This window comes from Notechis scutatus, chromosome 1 (assembly GCF_049901735.1).
Source record: "Notechis scutatus isolate UNSWTSFEM ecotype Mainland chromosome 1, rNotScu1.2, whole genome shotgun sequence".
In the NCBI taxonomy this organism is placed as follows: domain Eukaryota; kingdom Metazoa; phylum Chordata; class Lepidosauria; order Squamata; family Elapidae; genus Notechis; species Notechis scutatus.
Genome location: NC_142009.1, coordinates 257,740,832 through 257,757,512, shown reverse-complemented (window position 1 = coordinate 257,757,512; position 16,681 = coordinate 257,740,832). Strand labels below are relative to the sequence as shown.

The following is a 16,681-nucleotide window of genomic DNA, read 5'->3' as shown; positions in this document are numbered from 1 at the left end:
CTGAATTTCTTTGATCAGCTGTGATAAAATAGTGAAATAAGCAAAGATAAGAATGACGGATTAAAATAATAATCTTGGACATTACTACTGTGATGACCCAGAGTGTAACACAAATGTAACAAAATCCAAAACGTAAATAAACATCCTTTAATGCCTCCAACTTGGTCCCACTGTTCAATAATTCTCAGTTGGAGATAAAACTTGCTCAAAAATAGTCTTCAAAAGAAAGCAATACAGTCTGAACTTAATGAGCAGATAGAGGTGAAATAAAAAAACAAACTACAATGAAGAAATTTCCACAACGGACCAGGATAAGTAATTACCAACTTAATAACAAGGCACAGTCTGTTGAAAGGACACCAACCAAGATAACTTCAGCCCAAAATAAAACATGCTTTGCTTCTGGCAACGCTGTTTTTTAACCGTCTCTCTTATATACTATTCTCCCCAACTGCCACCAATGAGGGGGATCATGGCCGCTTCCTCTCTCGTAAGCTAAGTTGTTTCCTCCGTGCGTGTCCTACGATGCAGAGGGGATGGGCCTGGTTCTTCCTCTGACTGCCCAGCCGGCCTCTGCCCTTCCCCAGCCTCCTTCACAACCTCCAGAGCCATACCTCCACTCCCTGTCAGCTGTTCCTCCTCTCCCTCAAGAGTCCGACTCTACCAAGGGCATGATAACTATCAATGGCATTTGTACAGATTCATGTCTGCATTTGTACAGATTCATTTGTACAGATTCATGTCTGCCGTCATGTCTACAGATTCATGTATGCCAAATGGCATTTGTACAGGTTCATGTTTATAGGGACTTTTGTATTTCAGATGACACTTTCATTTGACCAGCACATTATGTTTAAAAAGACAATATGTCAAGATTTTAAAAATCCATATCTTTATAAATCAATAAATCAGTGCTGAACCCTGTGTACAAAACTACAACATTGCTGAACTATGTTTACTAAAATGAGAACTTCACTTCTCAAAGCTTATTACAAAATAGATCCTGCTGGCTGATTTAAAAGTAAAGCAGAATGCCTCCTGTGAAACATGCACACTCAAACTCAAAGAATTACAGATAATGATGATTTAGTACGGTAAGTTTAATATAGGTACCCATTCCAATAGACTTAAGCAGCTTAATAAAGTATTCAAGTATTCAATATATTGGTTGATAGGTTTTATACAAGCAGTCCTCGAGTTATGACTGTAATGAAGCCTGCCCATTACAGTCAGAAGTCAAGATGGCCATTAAATTAACAAATTTCACTTAACGATCCCCCCATCTCTGCTCTCGCTTATGCAATTGTTAAATGAACACAGGCCATTAAGTGGAGCATGTGGTGCCTTGGGTGGCCTACTGCAGATACAAGCCCATTTGGTCTTTGGTTTCCCCCACACTCTGAGATACCCCATGCTTTGCTTCTCCTTGGGGTCCCCACAGTTGCTCGGGCCTCCTTCCCACCCACAAAAGCACATTTACCTTTCAAAGATCTCCAGAGCTCAGGAAGTTGGGGTAGAAGGTACAAGTGCTCCAGAACCAGGTGTCATTTTGGAAGTGGCCACAATTCATTATAGCCATTCCCAAAATGATGCCTGTTTGCCAGATAGCGCCATGCAGCCACTGTGTAGGGAGGCCACATAGCAAAGCTGAATACCACACACACACACACACACACACACACACACACACATATATATATATATATATATATATATATATATATATATATATATATATATATATATATATATATATAAAGTTTACTTACATGTATGGTATTCAGCTTTGTTCGGGTATTTTCCCACGTCATTATAGTTGTGCTTTTAAAGTTGTAGCAACGTTTCGGCAGAATCTCATCTGCCATCATCATGCTTCTGTATTGTGTTTCTGTATTGTGTTTATGCTGCTGTCGTTCCTTAAGGCTTGCAGGGCTTTTAGTTCCTCTTTGTGCAAGTTGCTTTGGGTGGTTTGCTTGTGCATAGGATGTTAGTGACTTGGTGTCTTATTCTATCAGCTTCATCTGTATTTAATTTAGTTAGGCTGGATTCCACTCCACATATGATGGATTCTTTGGGGATTTTTTTGGGTGCTATAGCATAATTGAATCCTTTTGGTTAGGGCATCTTTTTCTGTTTTGGTGAGTTCTCTGTTGGAAACGTTGTATACTAATTGTTTCAGGTGTTGTGAGTTGTTGGGGGCTTTCTTGTCATGTTCCAATTTCTTTAGTTTCTTCAGGAGTTTGTCATTTTTGTAAGTGGTTTCAGTTTCAGCTCTCTAAGTTGTAAGCTGTTTTTTCTTGTCCCAAAGTAGAGGGTGGATTTTGTTGCTCAATTCCAGGTGTAGAATTAGAAAATCTTTGTTTAACTGATCGAGTTGGAATCTCTTTCTGTGGAGCTCGTTCCTGAGCTCTTTTCAGGATACGTTTAGTTGCTCGTTCCTGAGTTCTTTTCAGGATACGTTTAGTTGCTGCTGTGCTGTGATGAAATGTTAATTTGAAACAGGTCGGTGTTGCATTGCTGTCTCTGCAGCTGTGTAGGAATTTGAGGTCACATAGTATTCCTGCTCTTTTAACTTCCAGCTTCTTGTAAGTTTTGGTCTGGCTGTTTATTTCCTTCCCGTAGAGGTCTGGTGTTTGTTTTCTTAAGTTTTCGCGGGTATTTATATGTATAGTATAGTTTGGGTTTGTGGGTGGCATTAGCTAGGGCTCTGGATTCGAATTCTTCCATGAACAGGTTTGCAATGATGGGTGACAATGGTGATCCCATAGGGGCTCCTTCAATTTGCTTGTATCTTTGTCCTTTGTATATGAAATATGTGTTGGTTAAGCAGTGTTCTGTGAGTTCCATGAGGTGTTTGGGTGGTTGGTATTTATTTTTGATGATTTCGAGAGTTTCTTTTATTGGGACTTGAGTGAATAGTGAAACCACGTCGAAACTTACAAGCAAATCTTTTTGTTCCACGTGTAGATCTTTGATAATTTCCAAGAGGTGGTATGAGTTTGTACATGTGAAGCTGCTGCTTCAGCATGGGGCTGCAGCTGCTTTGCTAGGTATTTGGCTAGGTTTTGTAGTGGTGCTCCTCTGGAGGTGACTATATATATATAGTCAGATATATATATCTCTCCATTCTGCATGTGTATTTTCTTAGATTGCATAAGTCCAATTCCTTATCTATCAGGAATCAAAATCCCACAGTACCTAACTGCACTAAGTATATAATGCTGTAAAGCAGTTTGTGGCAGCATAAAGTCATTGTGGAAGCACCAGCTTAGAAAGTGACAGCTGTTTGCAGGATCCAAGCAATGGAAACCTTTGCTTTGTTTTGGAAAAAAAAGTGTGGTCTTTGTAAGCAGAGTGGTCCAATTTGATCCATGGGCATTAGCAAGCTCTTTGCTCACCTAACACCAAAGCAAAACAGAGAGGCTCCCCTCCCCACAGTGCACTATGCGAGAATTTTTTTTTTCATATGGATTGCATTGAATGGCTTTTAAAACAGCAGTTTTAAAAGCTAGAAAGGCTAGTCAAGAATGGGGAGGGGAATCGATTGTGTTTTTCACTGCCATAAGCTTCAGTGCTAAACAAATATGTTGCACTTTTTTTCTTTTGGAATCAATTAAAAACATGCCAGCATTTGGCATATCAGGAAAAAGACAAAGAGGCTTGTAACAGTGCTCTCTATTGAGCAAGAAAAGCATTGCAGTTTCTTTTTACATAGGATTTTGCTGTCATCCCCCAAAGTAAAATAATAAAAAGGAATAAAAAGAAAATGAAGTAAAAAATAAAAGTGACAAATCCACTTTGAAAGAGCAGTCATCAAGCTAGCTGAAGTTGTTCTTCACTGGCTTATTCTGTTGTGAGAAGTAAATAAGTGGAAGTATTCAAGATTTATTAAGATTCCGAAGTATAAATGTAATTGTGATCCTCTTTTTAAAACTTTTGTGCTTTTAGATAGTCATTGAAGAATTCAAAAATTATAGTCTCTTCAATACACTGGTTCATGTATAAGCCAAACTATGTTATTAAGCTTGTTTGTACTAGGCATAGTGTCATTCATTAACCTACCTACTTTAAGATTTGTTCAAACTAGGCCACTTCAATAAGCCATGATTAAATACATCCAAATTATTTGTACAAGTAAACTGAACACTGAGACAGGATTCCATGAATATGTTTTAATACCTAAAATGTTATGCAGAATTTGAATTCAATGAACAAGAGGTACAGGTGAAACTCGAAAAATTAGAATATCGTGCAAAAGTTCATTTATTTTAGTAATGCAACTTAAAAGGTGAACCTAATATATGAGATAGACTCATTACATGCAAAGCAAGATAGTTTAAGCCGTGATGTGTCATAATTGAGATGATTATGGCTTACAGCTCATGAAAACCCCAAATCCACAATCTCAGAATATTAGAATATTACATGCAATCAATAAAACAAGGATTGTACAGAGAACAATATCGGACCTCTGAAAAGTATAAGCATGCATATGTACTCAGTACTTGGTTTGGGCCCCTTTTGCAGCAATTACTGCTTCAATGCAGCGTGGCATGGAAGCTATCAGCGTGTGGCACTGCTGAGGTGATATGGAAGACCAGGATGCTTCAATAGTGGCCTTCAGCTCTTCTGCATTGTTCGGTCTCATATCTCTCATCTTTCTCTTGGCAATGCCCCATAGATTCTCTATGGCGTTCAGGTCAGGCGAGTTTGCTGGCCAATCAAGCACAGTAATCCCAGTCATTGAATCAGGTTTTGGTGCTTTTGGCAGTGTGGGCAGGTGCCAAGTCCTGCTGGAAAATGAAGTCAGCATCCCCATAAAGCTCGTCTGCGGAAGGAAGCATGAAGTGCTCCAAAATCTCCTGGTAGACGGCTGCATTGACCCTGGATGTAATGAAGCACAGTGGACCAACACCAGATGACATGGTTCCCAAATCAACACAGACTGTGGAAACTTCACGCTGGACTTCAAGCATCTTGCAGTATGTGCCTCTCCATTCTTCCTCCAGACTCTGGGTCCTTGGTTTCCAAATGAGATTGAAAAGTTGCTCTCATCAGAAAAGAGGAATTTGGATCACTGAGCAACAAATCAGTTCTGTTTTTCTTTAGCCCCGGTAAGATGCTTCTGACGTTGTTTGTTGTTCAGGAGCAGCTTGACAAGAGGAATATGACATTTGAAGCCCATATCCAGGATCCATCTGTGTGTGGTGGCTCTTGATGCACTGACTCCAGCCTCAGTCCTCTCCTTGGGAAAGTCCCCAACACTTTTGAATGACCTTTTCCTGACAATCCTCTCCAGGCTGCGGTCATCCCTGCTGCTTGTGCACCTTTTTCTTCCACACTTTTCCCTTCCACATAACTTTCTATTAATGTGCTTTGATACAGCACTTTGGGAACATCCAACTTCTTTTGTAATTACCTTTCTGAGGCTTTCCCTCCTTATGAGGGTGTCAATGATGGTTTTCTGCACAACTGTCAGATCAGAAATCTTTTCCATGATTGTGATTCCTACTGAACCAGACTGAGAAACCATTTAAAAGCTCAGGAACCCTTTGCAGGTGTTATGGTTTAATTAGCTGATTAGAGTGGGACACTTTGAGCCTAAAATATTTTCACAATATTCTAATTTTCTGAGATTGTGGATTTGGGGTTTTCATGAAGCTGTAAGCCATAATCATCTCAATTATAACACATAACGGCTTGAACTATCTTGCTTTACATGTAACGAGTCTATCTCATATATTAGGTTCACCTTTTAAGTTGCATTACTGAAATAAATGAACTTTTGCACGATATTCTAATTTTTTGAGTTTCACCTGTATTTCAAAATGCATGGCAATGCAGCTACATAACTATCTGCAATGCTACAAAAAAAGGTTTAGCCCGAGTTTTAAGACCAGATTTGTGCAATCCTAGAAAAAGTTGGAGTTCTTAGGAGTTGGAACCAGAAGCTACATTTGGCAAACTCAATGCTAAGAAGGAGTTGGAGCCAGATGTTACATTTGTGTTCCAATGTATGCCGCTTTTCAGAGCTAAGATTCAAACCATTGCACTTAAGTACTTATTTGTATTTAATGGATAAGATTATGACTAGGTGAATTGCATACCTACTCAGTTGGTTGACCAAGATGCTACTCTTGTTCGGCAAATTCCAGGTTCCCCCTCTTCTCTTCAACCCAGGAAAGAGTAAGCACAGCAAGGATTAAACCCATCTCTGCTCAACCACAGCAGTACATAATTCAACAGTATTCCCAATTAAGTAAATCTTGAACTGATGTCAACTCCATAACTGGTCTTCCTTCTCTGATGAATTTGGTGTCCCATGAAGGGGAAAAAACTGTTCTCAGCTTCTTATCTGCTGAAGAAAGTACAGTCAGGAAAGTTCACTGCTCTCCTGAGCATGAAAAACTTTTCAAAAATTAAAAACTGCTTTGGGTTCCAAAATGTGGAGTTTAACTTTGTTGTTGGTTTTAATGTGAGGTTAGGGGAAATGTTACAATGTAAAAGTTTGATTATTAATTTATTTAAAGTATTTATAGAATTGCCCATCTTTCAACTAACTCTGGCCAGTTCTCAAATAAATACCATCAGGCTATATAGCACATAATGGTATAAAACTGCATCCTTCTCCCAATGTCTCAAAATTATGAATACAGGTAATCGTCAACTCACCACAATGGAGCCCAACATTTCTGTTGCTAAGTGAGACATTTGTTAAGTGAGTCTTGCCCCATTTTATGACCTTCCTTGCCACTGTGGTTAAGTGAATCACATGAATTGATAAGTTGGCAACCCAGTTGTTAAGTGAATCTAGCTTTCCCATTGACTTCGCTTGTCAGAAGGTCACAAAAGGTAATAGCACGACCTTGAGACACAGCAACGGTCATAAATATGAATCAGTTGCCAAACATCAGAATTTTGGTCACATGATAAATGGAAACTCTCGTGTTCTTCTAACTCTGTGCACTTTTTTCCTGTCGGTGTAACAAAAGCATTTTAAAAATGTTTCAAGCGTCTTATTTTTTAATTTGTTTAAGGTGGTGTTTAACTATATGGTTATTGGCTAGAAAAAATCCTGGGTTATAAACTGTACATATCTATAGTTTGTAAAAACTAGACAAATTCTTGTAGTTCATGCTTTGATTGACCCTCCTCCCTGAGAAGAGGGGGGAGAAGGCTTTTAAGGGAGGGAAAAGCCTCTGTTGTGTGTTTTCCCCCCCTCCTCCCTGGGAAAGGCCATGTGTCAAAGGGTGCACCACGAAAGTAGATCTAATTTGCACTACAGTGAGCGTACATTTAGCTTTAAAAGTTGTCTTTCTGTATATAGTGAAATAGCATTTATGCGGCCATTTTTAGTTGTGAAAGAAGAGGAGGGGGGGAATTCAGCTGGCGTGAGATAAAAACAAGAAATTGTTATGGATTCCTTTCTTTTTTTCTTTTCTTTCTTTCTTTTTGTTGAAAGTGGGGTCGTTTTTCAACCAGAGCTGTCAAAAAGTCTCCTTCTGCAGTCAGCTTTTCAAAGGGAAGTTCGAAAACGCCTTTGTACTTAAAAAGAAGGAAAGAAACGGGAAAAAGGGAAAGGAAAATTTGCAACAAACATTTACGTTGGGGTTTTTTTTTTGTATGTTTAGAATGCTGAAAAATGTTTTTGAAGCAAAAATAAACAGTATTACATTAAAAAAAAAAAAAAGAATTTTGGCCACATGATTATGGGGATGCTGCAAAGGCTGTGACTATGAAAAAGGGTCCTCAGTCACTTTTTGCCAGGGCCCTTGTAACTTTGCACCGTCACTAAATGAATTGTTGCAAGTCGAGGACTACCTTGTATCCCTTTCACTTCAATGACCTCCTGAGCACATGGCAATCAGAGAAGAAGGCTCTTTGGCTTTAGCATAAGTTCTCAGGGGGCCGTTTAAGCCCTTCCTTTTTTATTGCTATCTTAAAAAGTTCGTTACAGTTACGAGCCTCCTTCCGGCTCTGAGGGAAGCCGAGTATGGATTCCTTTCACTGCAACGTTCAACCTCTGCCCACATTGATCGGAAGCTCTGGAATCGGTTCCGTAGAAGGAGGGGCGTCGAGACGGACTGTTGTCCCGGCCAGCGACTGCAAGCCACCTCCAGGCCACCAGAGGCCTGGTCCGGACTCCTGATTCCTGTGGGCGTGCCCGGAGCTCCTCCTTTTCTCTTTCGAGGGGCCGGTCCGGAGTGTGTTTCGGCGATAACCAGGAAATCGGACCAGGAAACTCCTGGGACCGCCGGGCGAGCGGCGACTCTTGGACCGCTGACCATGGAGGGCGCTGGCCGAGAGGTAAGCAGCAAATGGCCGGAAGGCGACATGAAAGAGAGCCCGAGAAGAGGCCTAGAAGCCAGGCAGGCAGGGTATTCGGAGCGGTTCAGTTCCGCTGGTTCCCACGTGATCCTCGGAGAAGTTTGGGAGCCGACGGTTGGACGCGGTTCTTCCCCCGAAGTCGAGTTGAGCCACTGAGTTGATCATCTCATGGCACTTTCCCAGCTTCATTTTGTTGAAGGATGGTCAGGGTGAGCAGCTACAGCTAATAGAAGCAGAAAGGCACAACTTTGTAAGTCCTCCCCACCCCCTTCTTTTTCTTCTTCTTCTTCATCACCATCATCATCTCCGGGCGGACCTACTTCGCCCAGGAAAGTTTATTTAAATCCCCGAATGAGAAAGGGATTAAAATAGGCGGTGTCAGCAAAAAAAAGTAAAGAAAAGAAAAAGAAAAGAAAAAAAAAGGTAGTCTCAGGTAGGAGAAACTGCTTGGGTCAGAAGTTATCACAATGACTCTGGATTAATGAAGTTCTGATGTTCTGCTTGCTTGTCTCCAGCACAAATATCTCAGAAAGGATGCCTGTGGAGATCCTCAGTCATCCAGATGTTGGTTGTCCCAAAGGCAGCTTTTTCAAAAAGTAACAACTGGAAGACTAAGCGATGAGAAGCAAAATGTCTTCAAACAAAAACAAAGCAAGTCGGATTGCGTTTTCAAAAAGCACCTTTGGAAATCTCAGAAAGGAAGACTTCCTATTGTATCTGCAGTCCCAACCCCAAGTTGATGAGGGGTCTAAACTGCCTTTATGCCTCCACACGGAGAGCTGTGATTCAGTTTTCCTGTCCACAGATATTTACAGGATTTGACAGAATATCAGCAGGTAGAAAAGCCAGCACCACATAAGACAGAAATAATTTAGTGTGTTTTCAGCACAAATGTTTTCTATGTACAATTATTGAGACCTGAAGACCCTACTAAGTCTACCAGAGCTTTTGATTACTGTCCTGGAATTTAAAACAAATACAAGGTATCCTTGTAACTATTTTAAACAATGAATATTTTAGTATAAAGATAATTTCTTCTTGCTATTATTGGGCATATGTCAAATGCAGCTATGAAGGGTAGCCTTATCTTTTAAAAATGAAAATTATCTAACTTAATAGTATTTATCTTACTATTTCCAAAAACTATTTTCATGAATGTTTTTTTGCTAGCACGGGTAGCAAGGAATTGTTTTTTGAGGCCAGGTCTCCTCAAAAGTGTTTCTGTGGAAAAGAATGGTTCCGCTTTGATATGAAAATTTCCTGGTATTAAACTAAGCAGCAATAGTAGGAAATTGGCCCATATGCCTCTCATGGAGATGTGCAAGATAATCTTTCTTAGTTATAAGTCTTTCCTAATAGGGGAAGGGGGAAAAGTTCTTTAGTAAAAGCTTTTAAAAAAAAATTGTCAGTCATATCCCTGCCCTAAACATTATTTATTTTGAGATGCTCTCAAGGCACCAGTTTGTCATTTCCGGTAACTATATAATAAAGTTAGCCACATGATGTAAAGAATAATTAAGATGCTCAACATCACATCTTGAATACTAAATAAATGCATCAAACAAGACTAAATTGCTCACTTTGGTTAGGGCCTAATATCACGCAATTGTCGCTTACATGTTTAATCCCAAGGTAGTTACACACTAGTGTAATTAATTTATTTAGATTCCTCACAGCACCATTCAAAGGACAGTCTGACTGATTTCAATTCAGTTTCCTCCCTCCTAGGCAATTTCCTATTTGTACATACTGAAAATTAGTTCCTTGGTTAGCAAAACAGCACTGGATCTGATTGTTGTTGTTTTTGCAGTTGCAAAATCATTCTTGCTTTGGTGGTATTTGCAATGCAGTTGAGGTATTTCCACAAAATCAACATTAGGATCAGAAAAGAGATTTTATTCAGAACCATAGTTGAGAATAAAACATTTTTTCATATATTGTTGGCCCTTATTGTGAAGTAAAATTGGCCATTAATTTGGACTAGGACCATGCTGTTATGTGCAGTACTCCTTTCGATTATCCCATTATGTTATCTTTTTTGGCATGAATTCCCATTGATCTGCTTTTCAGGCAGGTAGGAACTGTGTCTCTGCCTATACTTTGTTCATATCTTTTCCCAAGATTGCTGTAAAAAGGCGAGTAAGCATATTCTGTTAGAACTTAAATGAATGTGGGGTTTTGTTTGTGATATGTTTTTCTCTTTTTGACTTATGGTAGGCATTTAATAACAAAATGACATGTCCCAAAGTACAAAAAAGCCATTTCCTCATTACTTGCAAGAATTCAGTTGCAGTGGCCTAAATTTTTGATCAAGAAATGTATTAATTATTCATTTTAATTTACAGTGTCAAAGTCACAGCCATGGGTCCTTTCGTCATCATGGCCATACTTGGCCTAGTTCGTATGAAGATAAAGATCTACCAAAAGAACATGAAATGGTGCCTTTTGTGGAGGATTACAGTAATTTTGACATCGTCAAAGCAGCCCAGTAGGTTTTTTGAACAATCACATTTATTCTTATACCACAGTTATAAAAAGGAATCAAATATTATCCAAAACATATTTTATAGGAAAGTGTTTGCATATAAAAGAGGCTGGTAACAGAGAATATAACTATGAATAATCTCTAAAGCTGGAAAAAAGTCTATTTATTGTAGATACATAAGTTATCTCTTTTCACACAAATATTCCAAGCTCTGCTTTGTGAGAAAAAGTAGTATTTACCTGTGGTGAGCTAAGAGATCGCACTGAACCATAATGCGTTGTTTTTTTTTGGTTTGGTTTCCTTTTTTATACAAATACTTCCATTGCGATCATGAAGTTTTTGTAGAGATGTAGTTTGTATAATATGTTTGCCATGTATCGCAAAATGTATAACTTAAAAATTTTCATTTAGCCATGTTAAAAATTAGATCAATATTTTAATTTCAGTTTTTTTAAAAAATTCTGGTTAGCTAATCAAAAATTAGATCTAACAAGAAGCTAATGCCAGTCTTTTCTGCGTAGAAAGAGAAGCATGTAGAACTTTCATGAAATGTAAATGAATAGTTAGTTGACTAGTTGAATACTAAAGCCATTTAAAGGTGCAAATAAGAAAATAGCAGAAGTCTCTTTCAACTAGAGCTCAGTGTGATTTCATGAACCTTTCCTTGTAATTTTCTTGGCAAAATGATATAGGTGTAATTGGCCATTTCCTTTCTAGGAACATTTTTTTTTATTTTCACACTCTAGGTTATAAGCCTGTTTTTTCTGGTGTTCTCCCATCCAATTACTAACCAGATCTGGCCTTGATTATTTTCCAAGCGCAAATAAGGTCAGACAGGTTCTACCACCTCTTAAATATAAAGCAGGAAACTATTTCATAGATTTAGCCTAATCATATGACCAATAGTATCAGTTGCTAGGCAGAAATGTGCAGCCTCATTTCAGAAAATCTGAAGTGTTTTGTTAACAAATACATTTTAATGTACTCCTGAAATTTATACATTGCTGAACTTGTGGCAATTAAAGCTGTAACACAGAATAGCCTAATTATCGTTTTACAAGATGCACTAAGGCAAAACTAAAATCACATTGTCTTAAACTTACAGATGAATCTTTGAAAACTGTGGTACTTCTGAATGTCAGAATATTGTTCTCAGCTTTTGAGTGTTGGAATATTGATTCTTGCTTCCTTTACTTTTTTTTTTTTTTAAATAACCAAGCAACATATATTATGTCACTATTCAATACTACATCTCAAGCATTTTTAGGCTGGGATGTCTATAAGGATGTTTTGTTTATTCTTCTTTACTTTGAGTCAGTTTTGATTCCTGGCACTTAATGGACATGTGGACACTACCTGAAATTTTCTTTGCCACCTTTTTTGGAAGTGGTTTACCATTGCAAAATAATTTAACACATTTCGTATGTAAGGTAAGGGTCAGATAAATTGTCCATTGGTTTGTATTCCAATGGCTTTAATCACTAGACCAAGCTAATTTTGTTATGAGAAATAATTATGCTAAACCTCAATAAAAAATAATACATATAATATCCTGTCACAACACCATCTAAAACTACATTCCAACCGGTGTTATAGTTGAGACTTAAACAACCAAAGTTTTTTATAACCCTCTAAATTCATGTTTTTATTTCAGATATGGTCTGTTAGAGCGATGTCAAGAATTGGTAGAAGCAGGATATGATGTAAGGCAGCCAGACAAAGAAAATGTGACACTTCTTCATTGGGCAGCAATCAATAATAGGTTGGATGTTGTAAAGTAAGTTATCAATAGATGAATTTATCAGATTTTATGAGCAAAAGAAGGGCTTGGCTAGTGTAGAAACAGAGGCAAAGAAGTACATTAATGGTGTACATTGCAGTCGACGTAGCAGCAGGGCAGGTAGCAAATAGGCAGAGATGGGTGGGCAGAATTGAAGAGGAGGCAGAGAAGTCAGTCCCTTATCTGATTGAGGATTGTAGCTGGGAGAACCCAAGCTAGGTGGGTCCTTGGCTAACAACTGGTAGGATTTTGTTAACAATGACAATGAGTTCAAGGTTTGCCGTTGCTAAACTATTTAATATAGCATGACTTCACATTTTACAACTACTTTTTGCTTAATGACAGACATTCTGATGCTAGTTGCTGTTGTAATTTAAGAACTACCCATATATTTCAGAAACACTCAAGTCCATATTGTATGTATATTGTGACAATAAAAAAATTAGTGTGTGTTTATTAGTATAAATTTTTAAACACTTATCCTATAGAGTTGTTGTAAATAATGCAATAAGCATTACACTTCATTGTAGTTTTAAAAGTATACCTTATTATAAGTGTTTGTAATAGAAGGGAGAATCTTGAGGGCCTTTTGCATAACTGGGAATCAATTAAATGCTCTACTCAAGGAGAAGAATTCAGTAAAGTAAAAGTAAAGGTAATTTAATGACAAATCTTAAATACAATAAAATATTGTCAATTTTCTTTTAAGTGTATAATTCTGAAATGTAAAAGTTAGAGAAAATAATATCCAGATGATATACATCATAATCATCATCAAGTAAACAACTAAACCAAGGGTCTTCAAACTTGGCAAGTTTAAGACTTGTGGACTTCAACTCCCAGAATTCCTGAGCTAACATAACTGGAGAAGGAATTCAAGTCTTAAAGCTGTCAAGTTTGAAGACCCCTGAAGTAAAGTGTCTGCATAAAATTGTAATTGATGATGATGGTAATGTCTGAAAATTGAGTGCAGTTGCCCCTATTTAGAAATAATGGCAGGGAACTTACTTCCATGGTTAAAAAGACAGGCCCATCAACTTTTCCCAAATGGAAAGGCTGTTATCCTTTTCAGTGAAAGCAAGTTAAACAGAAGGAAGTCCACTAATATTTAAGATCTTAAGACTTGGAATTCCAATTTGTCTAGATTTAGAGGTGGAGAAATATATAACACTCATTTCATAATTTTATATATTTTAGATTTTTACCCCCAATAATGTAAACTATGTGAGACCTAAATCCAATCTCAAATTAAAATAGTTGGATGGAAAATATTTTCTGCTTAGGGAAACCATCTTTTCATAGAAGGGCTATTTCCAGCAGTAGAATTACTTTAAACCCAGAGTATTTAGTATAAGCTCACAAGAATGTTATGTTCTTAGACTTTTGCTAAGAGAGAAGAAAAACCCTCAGTAGTTTATAATAGATGTTTTTTGCGTTTGTCTGTTGGTATTTGTTTATTCCTGTTTTTGAACTATACAATGGTACCTCAGTACTTGTCATTAATTGATTATGGGAGGTGCAATGAGTACTAAAAATGACGAGCACTAACCGACATGATTTACCACATGACCCTTTGTTTAGCCTAGGAAGATCTTTCTGTCTGTCCCTTTTTCTTCCCAACATAGCTGACTTCCTGTCCATTCTCCACAGTCATTCTCCTCTTCCTATTGCAGCATGTCAAGTATCAAACAAACAATGAGTACTGGGACATTTATCAAAATGAGTCAAGTACCAATTCAATGAGTTTTGAAGTAGTTGAGTACCACTGTATTATCTATTAAGACTACTGTGTTAATAGAGTTGTCAACATTATTTTGTGACTTTTCTAATATTTCCCTATGATATGCACCCAAATTTAATAACAAAGGGATTTTTGATTACACTGCAGACAAAACTGCTTTATAGGAATGTATTACTCTATTATTAAATACTAAATAATTTTATTTTCAAAAATATCATGCAGAAAAATAGAAAAATCCACTTTCAGAAGAAGCATTCAATCAAACTTAATATTCAGGTAGTCCTCACTTAGTGACAACAATTGGGACTAATAACTGCATAGTCACTAAACACAAATCATGTGAGTGCAACATGATTTTACTTCCAGATTCTCCATTAACTTTGCTTGTTACCAAGCCAGTTGGGAAGCATGCAAATGTCAATCATGCGACTGCAGGCAGTGCGATGGTTGTAAATGCAAGGATTGGTTGCATTGTCATAACTTCATATGATTGCTAAACAAAACAGTCAGTAGGCGAGGATTATCTGTGTATGCTTTATATAAAAGGCTTTCCTTAGATGTTAACAATGCAGTTTCTATCCATTTCTCTGTATATATACACTATATGTTAATTCATCATATATTTATAAAACAATTTTCTTTTGTTATCGGACAGGTATTTAATCTCTAAAGGTGCTGTAGTAGATCAACTGGGAGGAGATTTAAATTCAACTCCACTTCATTGGGCAATTAGGTATGAAGCAAATCTTTCTTTTGATTATTTAAATAGTTACAGTCGACTGTGTGGTATTGTGATAACATTGAAATAACTTTAAAATTTGCATCTTTCATCTCACAACCAAAGACTTGCTTAAATGGAATTTTAGGTCAACCTAGAATTCTATACTTCTAGATACAAAAAATGGGGCAGGTAACTAGAAGCCACTCAGTTGTTAAGAAGACTTCAGAAGAAGAAATGAACATCAGGAAAACCTAGTCAATGCTCTGAGAGGTTTCATGCTACTATATTGCAAGCCAAGCATTTTCCCATCTTCCTGTCTTCCATACCAACTACAGATGGTCTTTGCTTAATGACCCTAATTGGGACCAGAATTTCTATCGTTAAGCGAAACAGTTGTTAGGCAAAGCATCAACCACTTAGCGACAGCAGTTCCAGTAGACCCAGTTGCAGTTGTGAGATAAGACTGTTCTGTTGTTAGGCCAGGGCTTTGCACTTTGCTTGCCCTTGCCTACCCCTGCCAGTCACCACCTGCAAGTAACCTTTGCCCTCTTCTTCCTGCTGTTGCTGAAGGAAGGCTGCCAAACCAAAGGCCTGAGGGTAAGTTCTATTGGTGCTGGACTTGCTTGAATTCCTCATTGAATCCTGCAAGCAAGTTTTCCAGCTTTTAATATGTGCTTCAGAGCATGCAGCAGAAGCACGCCTGGAAAACCTGTTAAGGGTCCTTGGTGCTCTCTGAGCTGACTTGTTTTCTTGCAGATGTTTCATTACATAAAATCATTGTAACATTGTAACGTAAGATCATCAGTGCTAGCAAACTAACAGCCAAGTTCAGAGAGCACCAAGGACCCGTCGCTTTGAATGTCTGTTTAAAGAAAATGATTTTTACCAATTTGTGAGAACTTAATACGGAAGATACTTGTAAGGGCAAGGCATTCCAGAGCATAGGGTCCAATATGCTTTAAGCCAGTGGTCCCCAACCTTTTTATGCCGCGGCCGTGCGGCATCAGCTGGGCACCGCCATCTTGTTTTGATGAAAAAGTGCTTCCGTGAGCTTTCTACCCGGAAAAGCTCACCGGAAGCACTTTTTCATCAAAACAAGATGGCGCTACCAGCAAACCAACAGCCCCGGTAGGATTTGTTCCACGGACCGGTGCCGGTCCGCGGACCGTGGTTGGGGACCCCTTTAGGCCCATGCTTCTTCTTTACAGAAGATATCAGGAGTATTTACTGTAGCAAGCAGGGCACTTCCTCTTAAAAAATTGGTCTTTACTCTTAACAGCCTCGGTTCTTTTCATGTATACATGTGTGCTGTCCAAATACAGATTCTAACATATCAATTGGAGTACAGTAGTCCAATCAGGAAAACTTTCCCTACTGGAACTGGATTGGGGAAAGAAGTGGCGTGGTGGGGAATGGAATAGAGACAAGGCACAAGCCATTACAATATGAACTGAGAACAAAACCCACTCCCTACTAGCACTGATGATGTTACCTAGTTAGAGTAATGAAACATCTGCAAGAAAACAAAACAACAAGCACCAAGGACCCCTCATTTGAACCCTGAGCTACAAATATTCTCCTTTATTGGAAAATATGTTTGTGGACTTCAGTGTGCTGGAAGCTGCA

The 16,681-nt window shown here is 38.2% G+C and overlaps 1 protein-coding gene across 1 annotated transcript in view; it reads left to right on the top strand.

Annotated features, from left to right (window-relative positions):
* Positions 1–7,701: 7,701 nt before the first annotated feature.
* The window catches only part of ZDHHC13 (zDHHC palmitoyltransferase 13), a 31,149-nt gene continuing 22,169 nt past the window's right edge, over positions 7,702–16,681 (top strand). The window contains exons 1-4 of the mRNA XM_087951121.1: positions 7,702–8,307; positions 10,674–10,816; positions 12,468–12,590; positions 14,990–15,067. Of these exons, the coding sequence (XP_087807247.1) occupies positions 8,287–8,307; positions 10,674–10,816; positions 12,468–12,590; positions 14,990–15,067 (365 nt within the window). The 5' untranslated portion in view covers positions 7,702–8,286. The remainder of the gene's footprint in view (positions 8,308–10,673; positions 10,817–12,467; positions 12,591–14,989; positions 15,068–16,681) is intronic.